Raw genomic sequence first — 26,610 nt, forward strand, 5'->3', positions numbered from 1 at the left:
CAACGCAATGTTGCCGTGTTCCAGCCACAAGGAAATCAAGAGGAGGCTCCTGGAGCAGTAACTATCGGCATGTAGAATTTGCTGCAAGCACAACCATAAGGCACCGCATGATGTCCCAAAGAAAAGTATACAACATTCAACAAAAGACAGAGTGCCATGTAACTTTGTATGTATGCTAACGGTTAGTATTGTTCAGCAGCACCAGACGTTAATCCGGAATGATCCTACAAAACTGACCCCCCCCCCCCCCCCCCCCATGCAATTCCACACGATTTTCACACAACGCTGTGGGTCACCAGGCTTCCAACCTTTGATTCAACACACCAGCACACTCTTTTAAGTCTACAAGTCTACAACAAACATATCCTGCATGTTAAACTAGGGGAAGCCAAGACTTCCGTATGTATAATAACTAAAAAAAAGTCAAACATCGGGTGCTCAAGGCCTTGGACATTTTCTTCCCCAGGTACCGCGCGGCGACCAGGCCGCCAGAGGCGAGCAGCCCACAAGCTGCTTGCCGTGCGCTCGAAACCATTACGCGGCGCCTCAGAGCCGTGCGGACGGATGCCGCTGCCACCTCTTTCGATGGAACCAACGCGCGGGTCGGTATGTGAGTCGGTATTTCTAGGGAGAAAACCAATCATTAGGATGTGTTGCAGGAATCGGCAGCACGAATATGAATGGATCTGGGCAGAAAACACCAGTACCTGTGCTATTCGATGTGAATCTTCCCTGCAGTCTCCTTTGGATCATACGCGGGAGAGAAGAAAACAGTTCGTTCGTTGCAGATACACCACAGTCCTGCAAATATATCTTTGATAATTATCAACATGTTCAAGAGACGCACATAAGCACATTTGCATGCGCACACCGGTTCATGGAAGTTCTTGCTGAGAGAAAGAACTCTGATGTTTATGGTTGGTTCTAGAAGTTCTTATTGTATCTGCTAAATAAGCTTAGGAAAATCATCTGTATCATCCGGTTATTTTTCGTTAACAGGTCCATGGAGGCGGAAATGCCTTGTTGACTTTGGGATTGTCACTCAATGTGTCGCCCCAACAAGGGTTAATGACCAATATCTGACAAACGTTCTACCTCACATCTAATTCTAATTGAGACATTGCTTACATGCGGAAATGCCTTCTTTGTACCAATCCTTTTTCTAATCACCTTGGTGGATGAACTCGCTGCTACAAATTGAAAATGTCCCCAAAATGTACCTCTTGTATCAAAGGTGCCAACTATCATCTTGGGAATGGATGTGTCCCATGGATCCCCTGGACAGTCTGAGATACCATCCATTGCAGCAGTATGCTACTAAATTTCCTCTATCTGCATTCGAGTACTTCCAAATCTAAGATATCAAAACTAGTGGTGTGCACAATTCCGATAAACTATTGTGTGTGATGTTTGTTTGCTTGTTTGTTTTCATTTTGACCATAGGTTGTTGGTTTTCAAAAATGGCATCTTGTCTCGCAATATAGGGCTTCAGTGCGCTCGCTGTCACCAAAACTAGAAATGATAGATTCATTTTTTAAGCCACAAGGAGCTGATAATGATGGCCTTGTTCAGTAAGATGTTTTGGTTACCTGGATCTCCTGACAATGTCCCTCCTGGTAACATAAACCGTTTGTCTACTGTATTATATCCCATAATAATGTTTTGGTTATCAAATTGTTCCATATTAATATTAATATGAATGTTGCCATTCTTCAGGCACTGTTATTGATAACGGAGTCTGCCATCCAAGGAATTATGACTCCTACATATGTGCACATACTGGGATGATTGCAAGTATTCTCTCTGGTCCATCATGCTTGCCTGTTCAATGTTTTGCCCTAGTGATGTTTTGTTTGTGATCTATGCCGTTTCATACCAAGTACACACAAAGATTAAAAGTTTCAAACCAAGTATTCTCATTGTTTGCCCTAGTGCTGATTGTTTGTGATTGATGCCATTTTCTACCGAGTACAGACAATTATACAACCAGTAGTTCCCTTGATCAGTTAATACTGCCCCGTCTGTCCTAGAGCCATTTGTTTAAGTGGTACCTTAAACCATATTTGAACCGATAATTTATTTATTTTTAGCCTATAGTGCCACTACTGATTTACCTTCCTTGTTTGTCAATATTTTTGTAAGTGTCTGCATATTTTAAGAAAATATAATTTTGTGGTTGATGCATTTAGCATATAATAAGTACAGTATGATGAAAAACTCTAGTCAGCAGGGCATTTTTCAAATCGCATTTATAGAAGTTGGTGTTAGATAGCAGTATATGGCATCATTGGAACTACACAACTCTCGAGATTGAATGACTTCTAAGTACCGTGTAGTTGGCATGTCCATAGATTCTTTACCCTGTTGTTTTGGTTAGGCCTGGCTCTCAATTGTAGTGTTGTGCTTATGAATTTTGACAGCGGTGAACCTTGCGGACAATTTCCAGTTTGTTGAGGTGTAGACTGATAGAGCTAATCTTATTTGTGTGTTCCAGGGGACTACAAGGCCAACAGTTCAGAATACATTGAATGTTATCATCTTACAACAGATATATGCAAAGCATGTGCGTGGATAACGAGGTACCCAATCAGCAACTCTAACTACGTGATGTTGCTATCATCAAGGTTTATCAAACATCTTAGTAGGCTATCAATGATGCATTTGACAGTGCATGTGTGAGGAAAAAGAAATAAAACCTGCTTGAAAGCCTTTTGTTGTCTGTAATCTGACATCTTCAGTATCCCTTCAGAAATATAATCCTGTATCAGGGGTCTGTACATCAATTGAAATGGCTGGAAACTACCATCCACAATCTTCTTGACCTGAATTACAGCAGAGTCCACATAAGCACCAAATCATAAGCAGAATTATAGAGCTCTGAGTTGGTGGCCGTTGGTTCATCCTCACTGAGATCACCTCTCAAATTATTAGGAAATATAGCATAGTTGTTGTCCATCCTGAATGGTTGGTTCAATTGACATATATTTCGAGATAATATTTTTATCTTGCACAAAGTTAGAGATTATGATGACACAAGCATTTAAACAACAGATACAATATAACAAGTACTGTAATAACTAAGTGCAAACGCACGAGAATTTCGTTAGTCATAAACAGAAGTTCCATTAACATATTTTACTATCTTAAGTGGATAGTTATCATACTAGTGAGTATGGTGCAGTAAAGGCACCATACGCATGCGCCATAGACACACTTGGAACGATGGAGCCACAAAGGTACATAATGTGCCCTATGCTATAACAGATTCTGTTGTGGTTCAGTTTGCAAAAGATATAGCATGCATGCCATTTTCAGATTTTAAAGTACAAAGTGTGAGCTGGCTTTTGTACACGCCAACTAGCAGGATCACCATTCTAAACTGAATTTTAAATAACTTCAGGGCCTATACAAAGGCTGACATGCATTTTCATTACCTTATATTTGTCTTCGGCAAATAACATCCTTATGTCACCCATATAAGATAGGCTGCAAATTTTTGCGTATAGGTCATGCTGCACAAAAAGGGGTCAAGAAAAGAAAGATCAAAACAAATACAGAAGTAACCAAATAATTCATGGCAGTAAACATCAAATCAAAGTTGCCACCAAACCTCTGTGAATTCTTTTGGCAAAAGAAGCAGAGAAGCTGCAGCTGCCATTTTCAGATTAACTGTGTTAACCATCCTTATATCCCAGTTATCGACAAGAACACGGACCTGTATAAACAAAACAGCAAAAAGATACTCAGATAGTTAAATTTCTCACAGGAACATATGTCAAATGATATAGAGGAAGTGAAGTTGTATCACGAGTAAACTAAAGTAGTCACAGTGAAATTATCCAGACCAGGCAAACAGACAGTTATGGCATAATCGTAGATATACTCGATCATGTTCCGGTGGCAAACAAGAAGAGGATATACGTACAGGTTTTTGCAGTCGGCCACTTAGGTAGAACTGGTCCCAGGTCAAGATATCCGTCGCCAGGTCCTTCATCGCTACGACCCCATACTTGATCCTCTACATCCCGAAAGCAACAATTTGTCACTCGGAACTCAATGCACATCACAATACAATCAAACACAATATGCGTGAAGGTAATCGGCTGGTTGCAGTTACCTTGTCTCCCCACTCGACAAAGGGATTAAAGTAGACCCCGACACCGACACGATCTGCGAGCCAAGTGACCTGAGGTTCCAGTTGACCACCACCAAGAAGCAACCAATGGAACAGTTAGCAAGCCGGCCAATTAACCAGGTGACCAAGCAAATGATATGTTTGGGGACAATGAGAGCGTACGTACGGCTTCGGGGCCACGGCGCGCCATCCAGCTAGAGTAATGCGTGGGGTTCCTCGCCAAGTTCTGCAACACAGCCATGATACTGATAGCATCAAACAAAACAGAGGGAGGTACAGTTTGACGGACAGGATAAGCTACAGAGCAGAGCGTGATGCAGAAAGGAAGGGGCTTTGCCGTCCGGGTGTGGCTAGCCTACCTCGGAGTGCCACTGGAGGGGGTCGGCGACGCCGAGGATGTAGTCGACCATGGAGGTGCCGTCGGGGCGGGCGTGGGTGAGGGTGGAGCCGTACGCGCAGCAGAAGTCCACCGGCGGGAGGAGGTCGCGGAGCGGGCCGGCCAGGTCCAGGCCCCTTCCGGCCGCCGCCTCCATCTGGCCGCGCCGGGCTGCACAGAGGAGGTGCCGGAGCAGGAGCAGGAGCAGATGGGCGGGCGGGCGGTGGACGGCGTCGATCTCGGAGCCGAGGTGCGGAGGGGCGGTGTAGAGCAGACGGGCGGAGGATTTAGGCAGGGGGGGAAAGCGCCGTCGGGCGGCTAACCTGGCGGCGGCGGCGCGTTTCAGGGGAACAAGCGTGCGTGCGGCGTGGGCAAGTTCAGTCAGGTGCGCGCTATGAAAGAGCGAGTTTTTCTTTCTGGTTTACGTGCAGATTGATGGATTCATAAAGGCAACATATCTTGTGATGAATCCGTCCCGTATACTGTATCCGTGTGCCCCTTTGCTCTCAGCCCCACGATCAAAATCGTGCGTCTTAACAGATTTTGTAGTAATTTTACACCAACACGTCCGCCCCCAACTGAATCCAGCAAATTAATTTTACAAGACCCCCCCCCCCCCCCTCCCCCTTCCGATCGAGTGCGTCGTGCGCCGCCGCCGTCAGGCGATCCAATTTCCATTGAACCGATCCCGACATTCATCGACACGACATCCATCCCATGCAACACATACTTTCAGCGACACGACAACATCATAAGTTTCAGGTAACACAACAGAGAAATTCAGTCCTTGGATATACTACATATATGGCTGTTGTATAAAAGGCTAATCGTGTAGCTGTGTGTGTAGTAATATGGAGCCAATCCATAACGTGCAAATGCACATGTCCCATGGAGGATTTGGTACACCGAAAAACAACACAAACATACCTCTTTCTGTAAGTTCAATTTTCACTAACAACTGAAACTATTTGATTCAATGAGCTATGCATGATTGTATGTATCCTGGTTTGTTCTTGGCATTGCAGTGTACGTCTTTTACACCTGAATGTGATGAGCATCTGAAGCCTAAAGTAGGTATGGCATTTGAGGGACTCGGGCCGTGGAGAAGTTTTACAAGGCATATGCACATCAATCGGGCTTTGGAGTTCGTTATCGGACAACAGAAGAAGATTGACAATAAGGTGGTTCGGACTAAGCGATGCAGACAAACACACGATGCGGTTGTGATGCCCATATCTTTGTTAGACTTTGTGGGGATAACACCTACACGATAGACTCATGGGTCGAGCATCATGTCCATGGCCTTGTATCGCCTAATAAGCGTCATTTGATTAGATTGAATTGCAGGGTTAGTGAGGGCAAAGAATACTTTATATACATGTCATAAGGCAAGCATTGGAACCTCCCGAGCATACAGGCTATTACAAGTTAGTGAGGGTGAGATTCCGAATGTTGGGTGCCTCAAGAGGGACTTGCAGAATTACTACCGCGGACTCAAGTATAAAATCAGAGATGCGGATGCTCAAATGTTTGTGGCCCAACTAGCTAGAAAGAAGGAAGTGAATTCAGCATTTTTCTATGATTTTGATGTGGATGATGAGGGGAAGTTGATGCATGTATTTTGGGCCGATGCCACAAGTAGGAAGAACTATAGTCACTTTGGTGATGTGCTATCCTTTGATTCTGCGTACACCATTAATCATTACAACATGATATTTACATCATTTACAAGGGTCAATCATCACTTACAAAGTGTATTTTTTGGTGCCGAATTCTTAGCTGATGAGAAGAATGAGTCGTACATTTGGTTATTTCAGACCTTCCTAAGAGCAATGGGAGGGGCAGCACCTACACTCATCATAACCAATGAAGCCGCTAGCATCAAGAATGGTATTGATGAAGTTCTTCCAACCACTGTGCATAGGTTGTGCATGTGGCATATAATGGAAAAGGTGCCCGAAAAGGTTGGACCTTTGATTAGAGAAGATTTTGAATTTTGGACAAGATTGAACTCATGTGTTTGGGGCTCAGAAACTCCAACTGAGTTCGAGTCACAATGGAATTCCATCATTACAGGTTTTGGGTTGGAGGAAAATGAGTGGTTGGCTAAGAGTTTTAGCATCTGAGATAAGTGGATACCAGCCTACTTTATGGATATATCTCTAGCGGGCATTCTCCGAACCACTGTGCAAATTCTTTTTTTTAATCGTTTCCTTCATCCAAGACTCGCTTTTGTTGAGTTCTGGCTTAGATTCGACACAGCTTTAGAATGCCAACGTGAGGAAGAATTAATGGCAAATAACAGAAGCATACATACCACCACACAACTCTTTACGCCATGGCCAATGGAGAAACAAGGTAGTGAGTGAAGGAAATATGCCCTAGAGGCAATAATAAAGTATTATATATTTCCTTATATCATGATAAATGTTTATTATTCATGCTAGAATTGTATTAACCGGAAACATAATACATGTGTGAATACATAGACAAACAGAGTGTCACTAGTATGCCTCTACTTGACTAGCTCGTTAATCAAAGATGGTTATGTTTCCTAACCATAGACATAAGTTGTCATTTGATTAACGAGATCACCTCATTAGGAGAATGACGTGATTGACTTGACCCATTCCATTAGCTTAGCACTCGATCGTTTAGTATGTTGCTATTGCTTTCTTCATGACTTATACATGTTCCTATGACTATGAGATTATGCAACTCCCGTTTACCGGAGGAACACTTTGTGTGCTACCAAACGTCACAACGTAAATGGGTGATTATAAAGGTGCTCTACAGGTGTCTCCAAAGGTACTTGTTGGGTTGGCGTATTTCGAGATTAGGATTTGTCACTCCAATTGTCGGAGAGGTATCTCTGGGCCCACTCGGTAATGCACATCACTATAAGCCTTGCAAGCATTGTGACTAATGAGTTAGTTGCGGGATGATGTGTTACGGAACGAGTAAAGAGACTTGCCGGTAACGAGATTGAACTAGGTATCGAGATACCGACGATCAAATCTCGGGCAAGTAACATACCGGTGACAAAGGGAACAACGTATGTTGTTATGCGGTCTGACCGATAAAGATCTTCGTAGAATATGTGGGAGCCAATATGGGCATCCAGGTCCCGCTATTGGTTATTGACCGGAGACGTGTCTCGGTCATGTCTACATAGTTCTCGAACCCGTAGGGTCCGCACGCTTAACGTTACGATGACAGTTTTATTGAGTTTTGATGTACCGAAGGAGTTCGGAGTCCCGGATGAGATCGGGGATATGACGAGGAGTCTCAAAATGGTCGAGACATAAAAATCGATATATTGGACGACTATATTCGGACTTCGGAAAGGTTCCGAGTGATTCGGGTATTTTTCGGAGTACCGGAGAGTTACGGGAATTCGTATTGGGCCTTAATGGGCCATACGGGAAAGGAGAAAAAGACCCCAAAGGGTGGCCGCACCCCTCCCCATGGGCTAGTCCGAATTAGACTAGGGAGGGGGGGCGCCCCCTTCCTTCTTTCTCCTTCCCCCTTCCCTTCTCCTACTCCCACAAGGAAAGGAGGAGTCCTACTCCCGGTGGGAGTAGGACTCCCCCCTTGGGCGCGCCACCTCCCTTGGCCGGCCCTCTTCCCCTTGCTCCTTTATATACGGGGGCAGGGGAGCACCCCAGAGACACAACAATTGATCCTTGAGATCTCTTAGCCGTGTGCGTGCCCCCCTCCATCATATTACACCTCGATAATACCGTCACGGAGCTTAGGCGAAGACCTGCGTCGGTGGAACATCATCATCGTCACCACGCCGTCGTGCTGACGAAACTCTCCCTCAACACTCGGCTGGATTGGAGTTCGAGGGACGTCATCGAGCTGAACGTGTGTAGAACTCGGAGGTGCCGTACGTTCGGTACTTGATCGGTCGGATCGTGAAGACGTACGACTACATCAACCGCGTTGTGATAACGCTTCCGCTATCGGTCTACCAGGGTACGTGGACAACACTCTCCCCTCTCGTTGCTATGCATCACCATGATCTTGCGTGTGCGTAGGATTTTTTTTTGAAATTACTACGTTCCCCAACAGTGGCATCCGAGCCTGGTTTTATGCGTTGATGCTATGCACGAGTAGAACACAAGTGAGTTGTGGGCGATATAAGTCATACTGCTTACCAGCAAGTCATACTTTGGTTCAGCGGTATTGTGAGATGAAGCGGTCCGGACCGACATTACGTGCACGCTTACGCGAGACTGGTTTCACCGTTCAGAGAACTCGTTGCTTAAAGGTGACTGGCGGGTGTCTGTCTCTCTCACTTTAGTTGAACCGAGTGTGGCTACGCCCGGTCCTTGCGAAGGTTAAAACAGCACCAACTTGACAAACTATCGTTGTGGTTTTGATGCGTAGGTAAGAACGGTTCTTGCTAAGCCCGTAGCAGCCACGTAAAATATGCAACAACAAAGTAGAGGACGTCTAACTTGTTTTTGCAGGGCATGTTGTGATGTGATATGGTCAAGACATGATGTGATATAATGTGTTGTATGAGATGATCATGTTTTGTAACCGAGTTATCGGCAACTGGCAGGAGCCATATGGTTGTCGCTTTATTGTATGAGATGCAATCGCCATGTAATAGTTTTACTTTATCACTAAGCGGTAGCGATAGTCGTAAAAGTAATAAGTTGGCGAGACGACAACGATGCTACGATGGAGATCAAGGTGTCGCGCCGGTGACGATGGTGATCATGACGGTGCTTCGGAGATGGAGATCACAAGCACGGTGCTACGGAGATGGAGATCACAAGCACAAGATGATGATGGCCATATCATATCACTTATATTGATTGCATGTGATGTTAATCCTTTATGCATCTTATCTTGCTTTGTTTGACGGTAGCATTATAAGATGATCCTTCACTAAATTATCAAAGTATAAGTGTTCTCCCTGAGTTTGCACCGTTGCAAAAGTTCTTCGTGCTGAGACACCACGTGATGATCGGGTGTGATAGGCTCTACGTTCAAATATAACGGGTGCAAAACAGTTGCACACGCGGAATACTCAGGTTAAACTTGACGAGCCTAGCATATAACAAATATGGCCTCGGAACACGGAGACCGAAAGGTCGAGCGTGAATCATATAGTAGATATGATCAACATAGTGATGTTCACCGTTGAAACTACTCCATCTCACGTGATGATCGGACATGGTTTAGTTGATATGGATCACGTGATCACTTAGAGGATTAGAGGGATGTCTATCTAAGTGGGAGTTCTTAACTAATATGATTAATTGAACTTAAATTTATCATGAACTTAGTCCTCATAGTATTTTGCAAATTATGTTGTAGATCAATAGCTCGCGTTGTTGCTTCCCTGTTTTATTTTTGATATGTTCCTAGAGAAAATTATGTTGAAACATGTTAGTAGCAAAGATGCGGATTGGATCCGTGATCTGAGGATTATCCTCATTGCTGCACAGAAAAATTATGTCCTTGATGCACCGCTAGGTGACAGACCTATTGCAGGAGCAGATGCAGACGTTATGAACGTTTGGCTAGCTCAATATGATGACTACTTGATAGTTTAGTGCACCATGCTTAACGGCTTAGAATCGGGACTTCAAAGACGTTTTGAACGTCATGGACCATATGAGATGTTCCAGGAGTTGAAGTTAATATTTCAAGCAAATACCCGAGTTGAGAGATATGAAGTCTCCAACAAGTTCTATAGCTAAAAGATGGAGGAGAATCGCTCAACTAGTGAGCATGTGCTCAGATTGTCTGGGTACTACAATCGCTTGAATCAAGTGGGAGTTTATCTTCCAGATAAAATAGTGATTGACAGAATTCTCTAGTCACCATCACCAAGTTAGTAGAACTTCGTGATGAACTATAGTATGCAAGGGATGACGAAAGTAATTCCTGAGCTCTTCGTGATGCTGAAATCGACGAAGGTAGAAATCAAGAAAAACATCAAGTGTTGATGGTTGACGAGACCACTAGTTTCAAGAAAAGGGCAAAGGGAAGAAGGGGAACTTCAAAAAGAATGGCAAGCAAGTTGCTGCTCAAGTGAAGAAGCCTAAGTCTGATCCTAAGCCTGAGACTAAGTGCTTCTACTGCAAAAGGACTGGTCACTAGAAGCGGAACTACCCCAACTATTTGGTGGATAAGAAGGATGGCAAAGTGAACAAAGGTATATTTGATATACAGATTATTGATGTGTACTTTACTAGTGTTTATAGCAACCCCTCGGTAATTGATACTGGTTCAGTTGCTAAGAGTAGTAACTCGAAACGGGAGTTGCAGAATAAACAGAGACTAGTAAAAGTGAACAAAGGTATATTTGATATACAGATTATTGATGTGTACTTTACTAGTGTTTATAGCAACCCCTCGGTAATTGATACTGGTTCAGTTGCTAAAGAGTAGTAACTCGAAAAACGGGAGTTGCAGAATAAACAGAGACTAGTAAAAGGCGAGGTGACGATGTGTGTTGGAAGTAGTTCCAAGATTGATATGATCATCATCGCACACTCCCTGTACTTTCGGGATTAGTGTTGAAACTAAATAAGTGTTATTTGGTGTTTGCGTTGAGCATGAATATGATTTGATCATGTTTATTGCAATACGATTATTCATTTAAATTAGAGAACAATTATTGTTCTGTTTACATGAATAAAACCTTCTATGGTCATACACACCAACGAAAATGGTTTGTTGGATCTCGATCGTAGTGATACACATAATCATAATTGTAACACCCCGAGAATCATGCTACAGTAACTCTCTATGATTAAGCTAATCATGTTGCTAAACAGGGCTTGATCACATTTGAATCACATTTCTTTTCAAACTCCTAATTCAAACTTCAATTAAATTTAAAGTGGAAAATAAAAGTTTTCAAAAAATTAAACAAAAATGTTCGGGCCATGCCAGATATTGCACTGATAATTATTGTGGAGAAAACACATTTTTATAAAATGCCTAAATACTTTTAAATGAAATAAAACAGAAAAGAAAATAAATAAATAAAAAGAAAATACAAAAGAAAACAGAACAAACAAAGAAAAAAAGGAGAAGGAGAAGCCCCCCCACTGGACCCCTGGCCCAACTGGGCCGCCCCCAGGCCCAGCCGGCCTAGCCCACCTCCCCGGGTCGCCCTCCCCTTCCCTGTTCCCCCGACCGGGGTCGGAACAGGGGCAGGCCCCCGCCGCACCCCCTCGCCGGCGACGGGGGAGGATAAGGCCGCCAGCGCCCCCGCCCCCTCGGGCCCCTCTCCCACTTGCCCCTCTCGGCCTCTGCGCCTCTCCCTCTCCCTCCCAGATCCACGCCGCTCCCTCCTTCCCCACCGCCCGACGCGGTCGCCGCCGTTCTCCGTCGTTCACGCGGCCACCGAGCCCCGTTCCCCTCCCCGACGTGTCCACGAGCTCCGCCGCGTCGAGCCCGTCCTCCCCGACCACCTGCTCGAGCCGGGACCCCCCCTACATCACCCCCGACGTCGCCGTCTCCCTCCTCTGCTCCGACAAGCTCCGCCGCCGCTCTTCACCAACTCCGGCCGCGCCCCTGCAGCTACTAAACCCCCAAGGGCCACCGTGTGCGCCGCTCGGTGAGCCCCTGCTTCCTCCTCTCTCTCTCGTGCGCCCTAGCTAGTTGCCGCCGAAGCGCCCGAACGCGGCGCCGCGGAGCTCGTCGCCGGCGGGTCTCCGGTGACCTTTTGGTCACGGGCTCAAGCCCGTTGCACTCCCCACAGCGCGTAGATGCTCCCCAGCCCCTCCGCTTGCTCGATAGCACGCCGTAGCCCCGTTTCCGTCGGGCACCCGTGCACGCCGCCGCCGATTCCGGCCAAGTCCGGCGAAGCTACGGCCACCACTGGATGCGGCGCTGCGAGCTCCTTCGAATGAGCCTAGCCCCGCTCCTCCCCGAGCCCCGTAGCGCGATTCCGGCCAACTCCGGCGAGGGGCCGCCTCTGTTTTGGTCGCCGGAGTCGCTCCGGCGCCGGCCGCCGACGTGGCTGGCCTGGGGCCACCCCAGAGCCACTGCCAGTGGGCCCCGTGGGTCCCAGTTGACTGGGTTGACCCAGTCAACTGCTGACTGGGCAGGCCCCAGCCGCCGACATGCGGGCCCCGCCGCATAATTAACAAAAAAAAATGTTTTTATAAATAAAACTAATTAATTAATCTAATTAGGCACTGACAGGTGGGGTCCAGTAGTTAATTAATCTAATTTTAGTTAATTTAATCTTCTGATTAGTCCACTGTCTATGATAGGTAGGACCCACCTGTCTGGTTTGACTGGTCAGCCGACCTGTTGGCCTGCTGACGTCAGCATTACCTCATGCTGACGTCATAATTCATTTTTGCTAAATTCAAATAATTCCAGAAATTCAAATAATCTTCGAAAATTCATATCTTTTAAACCGTAACTCGGATGAAAATGTTTTCTACATGAAAGTTGCTCAGAACGACGAGACGAATCTGAATACGCAGTCCGTTCGTCCACCACACCTCCCTAACCTATCGAACTAGCAACTTTCCCCCTCCGGTCCGTCTGTCCGAAAACGCGAAACATCGGGAATACTTCCCGGATGTTCCCCCCCCCTTCGCCGGTACCACCTACTGTCGCGTTAGGACACACCTAGCACCGCTCATTGTCATGTCACGCATCGTCATGCTTATGTTTGCATTGTATTTACTGTTTCTTCCCCCTCTTCTCTCCGGTAGACTACGAGACCGACACTGCTGCTGCCCAGTTCGACTACGGAGTCGACGACCCCTCCTACTTGCCAGAGCAACCAGGCAAGCCCCCCCTTGATCACCAGATATCGCCTATTCTTCTCTATACTGCTTGCATTAGAGTAGTGTAGCATGTTACTGCTTTTCGATATCCTATCCTGATGCATAGCCTATCCTTGCTACTACTGTTGTTACCTTTACCTGCAATCCTACATGCTTAGTATAGGATGCTAGTTACCATCAGTGGCCCTACATTCTTGTCCGTCTGCTGTGCTATACTATCGGGCCGTGATCACCTGGGCGGTGATCACGGGTATATACTTATATACTATATACATGACACATGTGATGACTAAAGTCGGGTCGGCTCGAAGGAGTACCCGCAAGTGGATCTTTGTGGCGGAGCGACAGGGCAGGTTGAGACCGCCTAGGTGAGAGGTGGGCCTGGCCCTGGTCGGCGTTCGCGGATACTTAACACGCTTAACGAGATCTTGGTATTTGATCTGAGTCTGGCCATTTGGTCTATACGCACTAGCCATCTACGCGGGAGTAGTTATGGGTATCCCGGCGTCGTGGTATCAGCCGAAGCCTTCGTGACGTCAGCGACTGAGTGGCGCGCGCCGTGTTGGACCGCTTTGACGTAACCGCCGTGATCGTGTGGGTTGCTAGGTCTGCTCGCGGCCGCGTTCGCAACATGCAGGTGTGCATAGGGCGATGGGCCCAGACCCCTGCGCACTTAGGATTAGACCGGCGTGCTGACCGCTCTGTTGTGCTTAGGTGGGGCTGCGACGCGTTGATCTTATGAGGCCGGGCATGACCCAGAAAAGTGTGTCCGGCCAAATGGGATCGAGCGTGTTGGGTTATGTGGTGCACCCCTGCAGGGAAGTTTATCTATTCGAATAGCCGTGTCCCTCGGTAAAAGGACGACCCGGAGTTGTACCTTGACCTTATGACAACTAGAACTGGATACTGAATAAAATACACCCTTCCAAGTGCCAGATACAACCCGGTGATCGCTCTCTAACAGGGCGACGAGGAGGGGATCGCCGGATAGGATTATGCTATGCGATGCTACTTGGAGGACTTCAATCTACTCTCTTCTACATGCTGCAAGATGGAGATGTCCAGAAGCGTAGTCTTCGACGGGACTAGCTATCCCCCTCTTATTCTGGCATTCTGCAGTTCAGTCCACTGATATGCCCCTTTACACATATACCCATGCATATGTAGTGTAGCTCCTTGCTTGCGAGTACTTTGGATGAGTACTCACGGTTGCCTTTCTCCCTCCTTTCCCCCTTTCCTTCCTATCTGGATGTCGCAACCAGATGTTGGAGTCCAGGAGCCAGACGCCACCGTCGACGACTCCTCCTACGACACTGGAGGTGCCTACTACTACGTGCAGCCCGCTGACGACGACCAGGAGTAGTTAGGAGGATCCCAGGCAGGAGGCCTGCGCCTCGTTCGATCGGTATCCCAGTTGTGCTAGCCTTCTTAAGGCAAACTTGTTTAACTTATGTCTGTACTCAGATATTGTTGCTTCCGCTGACCCGTCTATGATCGAGCACTTGTATTCGAGCCCTCGAGGCCCCCGGCTTGTATTATGATGCTTGTATGACTTATTTATGTTTTAGAGTTGTGTTGTGATATCTTCCCGTGAGTCCCTGATCTTGGTCGTACACATTTGCGTGCATGATTAGTGTACGGTCAAATCGGGGGCGTCACAAGTTGGTATCAGAGCCGACTGCCTGTAGGAATCCCCCTTTCCACACTCCTTGGCCGAAGTCGAGTCTAGACATTACAAAACTTTTACTAACATGGCTGTGTGTCTTACGGGCCCACGTCGCCATTGGGTGGTACTAGGATCTTTTACTCCTCGACCTTTACTCTGGGACTCTGAACTCTCTTCTACTCGGGTTAAACGAATTTACTAACTTTAACACTAGGATCCCGTGACCGCATTCACCCCAAAGTTGGATAAGCCATAGTTGTTTCTTAGAATAGTATTTTGAACAATTCACACACTGTCATTTGACTCCTTTGAAACGTCTTTGCTTTCAGATGGAACCCACGAGGCAGGTCGTTCGCCACACGATGGCCATTGGTGCCTCGGGATCACCTGCGGTGCTAGCTGAGATGATGACCTATCTGGGTTATCGCTGGCACCCTGAGTACACCGTCTACGAGGAGTACCAGGACTTTAACCAGGAGCAGTACCGTGCCATCGTCCACCTCTACTCTCGGGAGTACGACTCCACTACTGTGCTGCACACCGCACATGGTGTTGGTGTGACCATCGATATGGCTGTCCACGATGCTGCCTATGCTGCTCTGACACGTCTTCGTGGAGAGTATCGGGAGTTGGACACCTCCCCTTTCAGGCACATTGCTATCGCATCTGATGTTGGTGCGGAGGGATACTATACTGCTGCCTACTCCACTGTCACCCGAGAGCCCTTCTACCATCAGAACCTGGTTCTGCATGCTGATGGGCTGGATCGAGCTAACCGAGCTCTTCGCCACGAGATGTACACCACCCGTCAGCACCTTTACCGTGCTCTGACGCTGCTGCACCCCTTTGTCCGATCTGGACAGGTACCGCGTACTGCGATCTACCCAGCCAGGACCGTGATGCCCCACGGTGTCGGTTGGCCAGAGGTGGGAGGCTACTCCCCGCACTTGGTCCTCTTCTGCCACCTGAGCGTCGGGCTCTACACCTGAGTATCCGCGGCCCCCAGTCTGCTGACGTGGAGGGCTATCCGTTGCCTCACTACCAGCTGTCGGGCTACGATTACCTCCACAGTACCTCTTGGGACTGATGTAGGCTTGCTTGTAGTGTTAGATGCATTCGCCGCGAGCCTGTGTGCCGCCTATGATGTTTTAGTCTATGTACTGAACTCTGTGTACTGAACTCTATGCATGACCCCTTTTGTAAGTTATGCCGACTACTATGTAGTAGCTATCGTGCTCCTTTCATTATGCATGTTTCATCATGAATGATTCCTTGTCTTTGCAAATTTCTCAATGCTGAACCCCTGTTATATATTAGCAGGATGGTTAGACCAGGTGGTCGTGGTCGTGGTGGCGATGCCCCACCACCACCTGAGTACATGGCTGGTATGATCCAACAGTTTGAACTGAACCGCCAGTTCATGGAAAATATGATGGCTCAGTTTCCTCGCCCCAATATGAACCAGCAGCCAGCCCAAGTGACTCTTCAAGATTTCATACGCCTCAACCCAACCATCTACCGCAGCTCAACTCAGCCTCTGGATGCTGATGACTGGCTCCGTGACATCACCTATGAGATGGAGTCTGCTGATGTAGCCCCTGCCAGCTATGTCACCTTTGCTTCCTTCTTCTTGAAGGGACCCGCAGCTCAATGGTGGGACAGCCACAGGCGTACTCTGCCAGCTGGAACAATCATCACCTGGCCAGACTTCCAAGCTGCTTTCCGTGCCCGCTTCATTCCTCAGGGAGTCATGGACCGGAAGAAGCGTGAGTTCCGCAACCTCACCCAAGGCAACAAAACTGTCGAAGCTTATCAGCGGGAGTTTCTGGACTTGTCCCGCTATGCTGAAGAAGACATTGCAACTGATGCACGCAGACAGGAGAAGTTCCGTGATGGACTACAAGCTGACATCAAGCTCGCACTTCTAGTGCATGACTTCGCCGATTTCGCCACCTTGGTGAATAAGGCCATCAATGTCGAGACTGGTCTGCAGGAATACCAGAGCTCTCAGAGGCGCAACCGTGACACGGGCTCATCTTCGGGCTCGCCCTCACAGAAGCGTAAGATATGGATCCCGAACAGCATGTATCGTCCAAATGCACCTGCTCCAAGGAAATCTTATGCTGCACCGCGTCTGCCTCCTCCACCATCTAGGCAGTCAAAGCTACCAGCTCCCCCACCTGGGGCTCCTGTTCCCACTCCCGATAATGGTCTGTGCTTCAAGTGTGGTCAACCGGGTCACTTTGCCAGGAACTGCTATCAGAACCAGAATCAACTGGCCCTTCCAGCAGCTGGCCGTGGTAACAACCAGCCCCGCAACAACAATGCTAAGTCTTATGGTCGTGCTCATGCCAACCACGTTGATCTCAGCGAAGCTCAAGACCAGCCTGCTACTGTGATGGGTACACTCCTCGTAAATTCAGTACCAGCATCCGTTTTATTTGATACAGGAGCATCCCATTCATTCATATCAGCAGAATTTGCATTCCTGCATGGCATTAATTACGAAGAGATAAACACTCCGCTAGTGGTACACACCCCTGCGGGCCAATGTCAAACCTCTATGGTTAGTCACGATGTTACTGTTGAAATTGAAGGACTGGAATTTCTTGTCTCTCCCATCGTACTGAAGTCCTGTAGCATTGATCTCATTCTGGGAATGAATTGGTTAAAAGCGCATACTGCTTCAATCGTTTGCACCACTAAGACCGTCCATCTGCTACACCCTTCAGATGAGATAGTTACTTACCAAGCCCATCTGGTGCAAAATGCCGAGGCAAGGCTCTATGCATTGAATGCATTGAACGCTGCACCACTCGAGGGCATTGAAAACATTCCCGTCGTGCGTGAATTCCTCGACGTCTTCCCTGAAGAACTTCCAGGGATTCCCCCTGCTAGAGCTGTCGAATTCATCATCGACTTGAAACCAGGCACCACTCCTATAGCCAAGCGACCCTACAAAATGCCGCCGCATGAACTCCTTGAGCTTAAGGAGGAAATCGACAAATCTCTTCGCAAAGGATTCATTCGCCCAAGTTGCTCTCCTTGGGGAGCACCTTCTCTCTTTGTCAAGAAGAAGGATGGGACAAACCGGTTAGTTCAAGACTACCGTCCTATAAACCAAGCTACCATCCAGAATAAATACCCCCTTCCTCGGATCAATGATCTGTATGATCAACTGGCGGGTTCGTCAGTGTTCTCTAAGCTCGACTTGAGGTTGGGCTACCACCAGATCCGTGTTCGCGAAGAGGATATCCCAAAGACCGCCTTCGTGACTCGCTATGGTTCATACGAGTACACCGTCATGTCTTTCGGTTTAACCAATGCTCCAGCCACCTTCTCTCGTCTGATGAACTATATATTCATGGATTACCTCGACAAGTTCGTCGTGGTTTATCTGGATGATATCCTGGTATTTTCCAAGAACGAAGAAGAACATGCTGAACATCTTCGACTTGTGCTGGAAAAGCTACGAGAGCATCAACTATATGCCAAGTTCTCCAAATGTGAATTCTGGCTACCGAAGTAACCTATCTTGGGCATGTCATCTCTAAGGATGGTATTGCCGTCAACCCTGAGCGAGTTCAGGCTATTCTTGATTGGACTCCTCCCAAGAACGTTAAGCAAGTCAGAAGTTTTCTCGGTCTCGCCAGCTATTGCCGTCGATTCGTCGAGAACTTCTCCAAGATCGCCAGGCCTCTGACTAACCTGTTGCATAAGGGCGTCAAGTTCCAATGGACAGACAAATGTCAGGAAAGTTTCCAGGCACTCAAAGACAAGTTGACTTCTGCCCCAGTTCTAGCTCCACCTGATACTAAGAAGGACTTCGTCATTTACTGCGACGCTTCCCGTCAAGGATTAGGCTGTGTCCTAATGCAAGACCGCAAAGTGATTGCTTATGCCTCTCGGCAATTGCGCCCTCACGAAGAGAACTACCCAGTTCACGACCTCGAACTTGCTGCTGTCATTCATGCGCTGAAGCAGTGGCGACATTACCTTCTCGGTAATCGTTGCGAGATCTTCACTGACCACCAAAGTCTGAAGTATCTGTTTACTCAGCCAGATCTGAACCTCCGTCAACAGAGATGGATGGAGCTTGTTGCAGACTTTGACTTGGGTATTTCCTATACGCCAGGCAAGGCTAATGTAATGGCTGATGCCTTGAGCCGCAAGTCTTACTGCAACCACCTCCAGGTTCACAAAGTTCAGCCCTCGCTTGTTGAAGAATTCAGGAAGCTGAACCTCCATATTGTTCCTCCGGGTGCACTCGCTCCCCCTCCTAAGGAGTTTGGCAAGGTGAACCTCCACGTTGTTACCCAGGGTTCCCTCAATACCCTAGTTGCTAAACCAGATCTCGAGGACAGCATCAAAAGGCTACAGAAGTATGACTCTGAAGCCCACAAGATTAAGCGCTACCTCGCAGAAGGAAAGCCCTCATTCTTCACCATTGCTGAAGATGGCACCCTATACTTCAAGGGCCGCCTAGTGGTGCCATGTGCAGAGAAAAACCTGGATATGACACAGGAAGTTATGAAAGAAGCTCATGATACGCCTCTATGTATCCATCCTGGTAGTACAAAGATGTACCAAGACATCCGTCAGAGATTCTGGTGGTCTAATATGAAGCAAGACATTGCTCGTTATGTTGCTGAATGTGACGTTTGCCGTCGTATCAAAGCAGAACATCAAAGGCCTGCTGGAACTCTGCAACCTATCTCTATTCCTGAATGGAAATGGGACCATGTTGAGATGGACTTCGTCACTGGATTTCCCAAATCACAGAAAGGTAATGATGCTATTCTTGTCGTCATTGACCGGCTTTCCAAAGTTGCACATTTCCTGGCGGTCAAAGAAACGATCACTGCTAGTCAGTTGGCAACGCTCTATATGTCCAGGATTGTTTCACTCCACGGTATTCCATTGGTTATCAGTTCAGACCGTGGCAGCTTATTCACTTCAAGATTCTGGGCAAGTTTCCAAGAAGCTATGGGAACTCATCTGTCATTCAGTACTGCGTTTCATCCTCAATCGCAAGGGCAAGTTGAACGCGTCAACCAAGTTCTCGAAGACATGCTTCGAGCTTGTGTTATTTCCTTCGGCAAGAAATGGGAGGAATCTCTCCCGTATGCTGAGTTCTCTTATAATAATAGCTATCAAGCTAGTCTGAAGATGGCCCCCTTCGAAGTGTTATATGGACGAAAGTGCCGAACCCCTCTGAACTGGTCAGAAACTGGGGAACGTCCACTCTTCGGTCCGGATATTATCCAAGATGCCGAAGAACAAGTCCGCATTATTCGCGAGAATCTCAAGACTGCTCAGTCACGTCAGAAGAGTCAGTATGACCGTCATCATAAAGACATGGTCTATCAACCTGGCGAAAAGGCTTATCTTCGAGTCACACCTATGAAGGGTGCTCACCGCTTCGGGATCAAGGGCAAACTAGCTCCTCGCTATATTGGCCCATTCACTATTCTCGAAAGGCGTGGAAAAGTGGCATACCAACTGGAGCTACCGCCGAACCTTTCTCAGGTTCACGATGTGTTCCATGTGTCACAGCTCCGCCGTTGCTTCAAGGACCCAATCCGAGCTGTGGATCATGAAGTGCTCGAATTGCAGCAAGACCTCTCCTATAAGGAGCATCCGGTCCGCATTCTCGACCAAGCTGAACGCCGCACACGTCAGAAGGCGATCAAGTTTCTCAAAGTCCAGTGGTCGCACCATTCTGAAGATGAGGCCACTTGGGAACGAGAGGATCGTCTGCGCGAAGAATACCCCGCACTGTTTCCTTCTACCTCCTAAATCTCGGGACGAGATTTCTTGTAGTGGAGGAGATTTGTAACACCCCGAGAATCATGCTACAGTAACTCTCTGTGATTAAGCTAATCATGTTGCTAAACAGGGCTTGATCACATTGGAATCACATTTCTTTTCAAACTCCTAATTCAAACTTCAATTAAATTTAAAGTGGAAAATAAAAGTTTTCAAAAATTTAAACAAAAATGTTCGGGCCATGCCAGATATTGCACTGATAATTATTGTGGAGAAAACACATTTTTATAAAATGCCTAAATACTTTTAAATGAAATAAAACAGAAAAGAAAATAAATAAATAAAAGAAAATACAAAAGAAAACAGAACAAACAAAGAAAAAAAGGAGAAGGAGAAGCCCCCCCCCACTGGACCCCTGGCCCAACTGGGCCGACCCCAGGCCCAGCCGGCCTAGCCCACCTCCCCGGGTCGCCCTCCCCTTCCCTGTTCCCCCGACCGGGGTCGGAACAGGGGCAGGTCCCCGCCGCACCCCCTCGCCGGCGACGGGGGAGGATAAGGCCGCCAGCGCCCCCGCCCCTCGGGCCCCTCTCCCACTTGCCCCCTCCCTCTCGGCCTCTGCGCCTCTCCCTCTCCCCCCAGATCCACGCCGCTCCCTCCTTCCCCACGCCCGAGCGCGGTCGCCGCCGTTCTCCGTCGTTCACGCGGCCACCGAGCCCCGTTCCCCTCCCTGACGTGTCCACGAGCTCCGCCGCGTCGAGCCCGTCCTCCCCGACCACCTGCTCGAGCCGGGACCCCCCTACATCACCCCCGACGTCGCCGTCTCCCTCCTCTGCTCCGACAAGCTCCGCCGCCGCTCTTCACCAACTCCGGCCGCGCCCCTGCAGCTACTAAACCCCCAAGGGCCACCGTGTGCGCCGCTCGGTGAGCCCCTGCTTCCTCCTCTCTCTCTCGTGCGCCCTAGCTAGTTACGCCGAAGCGCCCGAACGCAGCGCCGCGGAGCTCGTCGCCGGTGGGTCTCCGGTGACCTTTTGGTCACGGGCTCAAGCCCGTTGCACTCCCCACAGCGCGTAGATGCTCCCCAGCCCCTCCGCTTGCTCGATAGCACGCCGTAGCCCCGTTTCCGTCGGGCACCCGTGCACGCCGCCGCCTCCGCCGCTCGCCGGCGCCGATTCCGGCCAAGTCCGGCGAAGCTACGGCCACCACTGGATGCGGCGCTGCGAGCTCCTTCGAATGAGCCTAGCCCCGCTCCTCCCCGAGCCCCGTAGCGCGATTCCGGCCAACTCCGGCGAGGGGCCGCCTCTGTTTTGGTCGCCGGAGTCGCTCCGGCGCCGGCCGCCGACGTGGCTGGCCTGGGGCCACCCCAGAGCCACTGCCAGTGGGCCCCGTGGGTCCCAGTTGACTGGGTTGACCCAGTCAACTGCTGACTGGGCAGGCCCCAGCCACTGACATGCGGGCCCCGCCGCATAATTAACAAAAAAATGTTTTATAATTAAAACTAATTAGTTTAGATAATTAGGCACTGACAGGTGGGGTCCAGTAGTTAATTAATCTAATTTTAGTTAATTTAATCTTCTGATTAGTCCACTGTCTATGACAGGTAGGACCCACCTGTCTGGTTTGACTGGTCAGCCGACCTGTTGACCTGCTGACGTCAGCATTACCTCATGCTGACGTCATAATTCATTTTTGCTAAATTCAAATAATTCCAGAAATTCAAATAATCTTCGAAAATTCATATCTTTTAAACCGTAACTCGGATGAAAATGTTTTCTACATGAAAGTTGCTCAGAACGACGAGACGAATCCGAATACGCAGTCCGTTCGTCCACCACACCTCCCTAACCTATCGAACTAGCAACTTTCCCCCTCCGGTCCGTCTGTCCGAAAACGCGAAACATCGGGAATACTTCCCGGATGTTCCCCCCCTTCGCCGGTACCACCTACTGTCGCGTTAGGACACACCTAGCACCGCTCATTGTCATGTCACGCATCGTCATGCTTATGTTTGCATTGTATTTACTGTTTCTTCCCCCTCTTCTCTCCGGTAGACTACGAGACCGACACTGCTGCTGCCCAGTTCGACTACGGAGTTGACGACCCCTCCTACTTGCCAGAGCAACCAGGCAAGCCCCCCCCCTTGATCACCAGATATCGCCTATTCTTCTCTATACTGCTTGCATTAGAGTAGTGTAGCATGTTACTGCTTTTCGATATCCTATCCTGATGCATAGCCTATCCTTGCTACTACTGTTGTTACCTTTACCTGCAATCCTACATGCTTAGTATAGGATGCTAGTTTCCATCAGTGGCCCTACATTCTTGTCCGTCTGCTGTGCTATACTATCGGGCCGTGATCACCTGGGCGGTGATCACGGGTATATACTTATATACTATATACATGACACATGTGATGACTAAAGTCGGGTCGGCTCGTAGGAGTACCCGCAAGTGGATCTTTGTGGCGGAGCGACAGGGCAGGTTGAGACCGCCTAGGTGAGAGGTGGGCCTGGCCCTGGTCGGCGTTCGCGGATACTTAACACGCTTAACGAGATCTTGGTATTTGATCTGAGTCTGGCCATTTGGTCTATACGCACTAGCCATCTACGCGGGAGTAGTTATGGGTATCCCGGCGTCGTGGTATCAGCCGAAGCCTTCGTGACGTCAGCGACTGAGTGGCGCGCGCCGTGTTGGACCGCTTTGACGTAACCGCCGTGATCGTGTGGGTTGCTAGGTCTGCTCGCGGCCGCGTTCGCAACGTGCAGGTGTGCATAGGGCGATGGGCCCAGACCCCTGCGCGCTTAGGATTAGACCGGCGTGCTGACCGCTCTGTTGTGCTTAGGTGGGGCTGCGACGCGTTGATCTTACGAGGCCGGGCATGACCCAGAAAAGTGTGTCCGGCCAAATGGGATCGAGCGTGTTGGGTTATGTGGTGCACCCCTGCAGGGAAGTTTATCTATTCGAATAGCCGTGTCCCTCGGTAAAAGGACGACCCGGAGTTGTACCTTGACCTTATGACAACTAGAACTGGATACTGAATAAAATACACCCTTCCAAGTGCCAGATACAACCCGGTGATCGCTCTCTAACAGGGCGACGAGGAGGGGATCGCCGGGTAGGATTATGCTATGCGATGCTACTTGGAGGACTTCAATCTACTCTCTTCTACATGCTGCAAGATGGAGATGACCAGAAGCGTAGTCTTCGACAGGACTAGCTATCCCCCTTTTATTCTGGCATTCTGCAGTTCAGTCCACTGATATGCCCCTTTACACATATACCCATGCATATGTAGTGTAGCTCCTTGCTTGCGAGTACTTTGGATGAGTACTCACGGTTGCTTCTCTCCCTCTTTTCCCCCTTTCCTTTCTATCTGGTTGTCGCAACCAGATGTTGGAGTCCAGGAGCCAGACGCCACCGTCGACGACTCCTCCTACGACACTGGAGGTGCCTACTACTACGTGCAGCCCGCTGACGACGACCAGGAGTAGTTAGGAGGATCCCAGGCAGGAGGCCTGCGCCTCGTTCGATCGGTATCCCAGTTGTGCTAGCCTTCTTAAGGCAAACTTGTTTAACTTATGTCTGTACTCAGATATTGTTGCTTCCGCTGACCCGTCTATGATCGAGCACTTGTATTCGAGCCCTCGAGGCCCCCGGCTTGTATTATGATGCTTGTATGACTTATTTATGTTTTAGAGTTGTGTTGTGATATCTTCCCGTGAGTCCCTGATCTTGGTCGTACACATTTGCGTGCATGATTAGTGTACGGTCAAATCGGGGGCGTCACAAGTTGGTATCAGAGCCGACTGCCTGTAGGAATCCCCCTTTCCACACTCCTTGGCCGAAGTCGAGTCTAGACATTACAAAACTTTTACTAACATGGCTGTGTGTCTTACGGGCCCACGTCGCCATTGGGTGGTACTAGGATCTTTTACTCCTCGACCTTTACTCTGGGACTCTGAACTCTCTTCTACTCGGGTTAAACGAATTTACTAACTTTAACACTAGGATCCCGTGACCGCATTCACCCCAAAGTTGGATAAGCCATAGTTGTTTCTTAGAATAGTATTTTGGACAATTCACACACTGCCATTTGACTCCTTTGAAACGTCTTTGCTTTCAGATGGAACCCACGAGGCAGGTCGTTCGCCACACGATGGCCATTGGTGCCTCGGGATCACCTGCGGTGCTAGCTGAGATGATGACCTATCTGGGTTATCGCTGGCACCCTGAGTACACCGTCTACAAGGAGTACCAGGACTTTAACCAGGAGCAGTACCGTGCCATCGTCCACCTCTACTCTCGGGAGTACGACTCCACTACTGTGCTGCACACCGCACATGGTGTTGGTGTGACCATCGATATGGCTGTCCACGATGCTGCCTATGCTGCTCTGACACGTCTTCGTGGAGAGTATCGGGAGTTGGACACCTCCCCTTTCAGGCATATTGCTATCACATCTAATGTTGGTGCGGAGGGATACTATACTGCTGCCTACTCCACTGTCACCCGAGAGCCCTTCTACCATCAGAACCTGGTTCTGCATGCTGATGGGCTGGATCGAGCTAACCGAGCTCTTCGCCACGAGATGTACACCACCCGTCAGCACCTTTACCGTGCTCTGACGCTGCTGCACCCCTTTGTCCGATCTGGACAGGTACCGCGTACTGCGATCTACCCAGCCAGGACCGTGATGCCCCACGGTGTCAGTTGGCCAGAGGTGGGAGGCTACTCCCCTGCACTTGGTCCTCTTCTGCCACCTGAGCGTCGGGCTCTACACCTGAGTATCCGCGGCCCCCAGTCTGCTGACGTGGAGGGCTATCCATCTATGATCGAGCACTTGTATTCGAGCCCTCGAGGCCCCTGGCTTGTATTATGATGCTTGTATGACTTATTTATGTTTTAGAGTTGTGTTGTGATATCTTCCCGTGAGTCCCTGATCTTGGTCGTACACATTTGCGTGCATGATTAGTGTACGGTCAAATCGGGGGCGTCACAACAATAATGAAGCCAAAAGATGCAAAGTTAATAATGATACTGCAACTTATTTGTGGCACTGCCGTTTAGGTCATATTGGTGTAAAGCGCATGAAGAAACTCCATACTGATGGAATTTTGGAATCACTTGATTATGAATCACTTGATGCTTGCGAACCGTGCCTCATGGGCAAGATGACTAAAATGCTGTTCTCCGGAACTATGGAGAGAGCAACAGATTTGTTGGAAATCATACATACAGATGTATGTGGTCCGATGAATGTTGAGGCTCGTGGCGGATATCGTTATTTTCTCACCTTCACAGATGATTTAAGCAGATATGGGTATATCTACTTAATGAAACAAGAGTCTGAAACATTTGAAAAGTTCATATAATTTCAGAGTGAAGCAGAAAATCATCGTAACAAGAAAATAAAGTTTCTACGATCTGATCGTGGAGAAGAGTATTTAAGTTACGAGTTTGGCCTTCAGTTAAAACAATGTGGAATAGTTTCACAAATTCATGCCACCTGGAACACCACAGCATAATGGTGTGTCCGAACGTCATAACCGTACTTTATTGGATATAGTGCAATCTATGATGTCTCTTACCAATTTACCACTAATCGTTTTGGGGGTTATGCATTAGAGACAGCTGCATTCACGTTAAATAGGGCACCATCAAAATCCGTTGAGACGACGCCTTATGAACTGTGGTTTGGCAAGAAACCAAAGTTGTCGTTTCTTAAAATTTTGGGGTTGCGATGCTTATGTGAAAAAGTTTCATCCTGATAAGCTCAAACCCAAATCGGAGAAATGTGTCTTCATAGGATACCCAAAGGAGACAGTTGGGTACACCTTCTATCACAGATCCGAAGGCAAGACATTCGTTGCTAAGTATGGATCCT

At 48.4% G+C, this 26,610-nt stretch overlaps 1 protein-coding gene across 1 annotated transcript; it reads right to left on the reverse strand.

Annotated features, from left to right (window-relative positions):
• Positions 1 to 239: 239 nt before the first annotated feature.
• LOC123183258 (phosphatidate cytidylyltransferase, mitochondrial) lies at positions 240 to 4,919 on the reverse strand. The gene is made up of 9 exons (XM_044596030.1): positions 4,495 to 4,919; positions 4,302 to 4,361; positions 4,118 to 4,186; positions 3,926 to 4,018; positions 3,611 to 3,715; positions 3,435 to 3,512; positions 2,697 to 2,822; positions 708 to 801; positions 240 to 624 (listed from the first exon to the last, which is right to left on the reverse strand). Exons 1-9 carry the CDS (start codon positions 4,666 to 4,668, stop codon positions 413 to 415), a joined length of 1,011 nt encoding a protein of 336 aa, XP_044451965.1. The 5' UTR covers positions 4,669 to 4,919; the 3' UTR covers positions 240 to 412.
• Between the last annotated feature and the right edge of the window lie 21,691 nt (positions 4,920 to 26,610).

The sequence above is a fragment of the Triticum aestivum genome, chromosome 1D, assembly GCF_018294505.1.
Source record: "Triticum aestivum cultivar Chinese Spring chromosome 1D, IWGSC CS RefSeq v2.1, whole genome shotgun sequence".
Classification (NCBI taxonomy): domain Eukaryota; kingdom Viridiplantae; phylum Streptophyta; class Magnoliopsida; order Poales; family Poaceae; genus Triticum; species Triticum aestivum.

Excerpts from the sequence above, each read along its gene's own strand:
- LOC123183258 (XM_044596030.1), bottom strand. The coding sequence starts at position 4,668 with ATGGAGGCGGCGGCCGGAAGGGGCCTGGACCTGGCCGGCCCGCTCCGC. Across the intron at positions 4,362-4,494 it reads CCCTCCAGTGGCACTCCGAG|AACTTGGCGAGGAACCCCAC; the intron begins GTAGGCTAGCCA and ends GCTGTGTTGCAG. Across the intron at positions 4,019-4,117 it reads TTGTCGAGTGGGGAGACAAG|AGGATCAAGTATGGGGTCGT; the intron begins GTAACTGCAACC and ends TTCGGGATGTAG.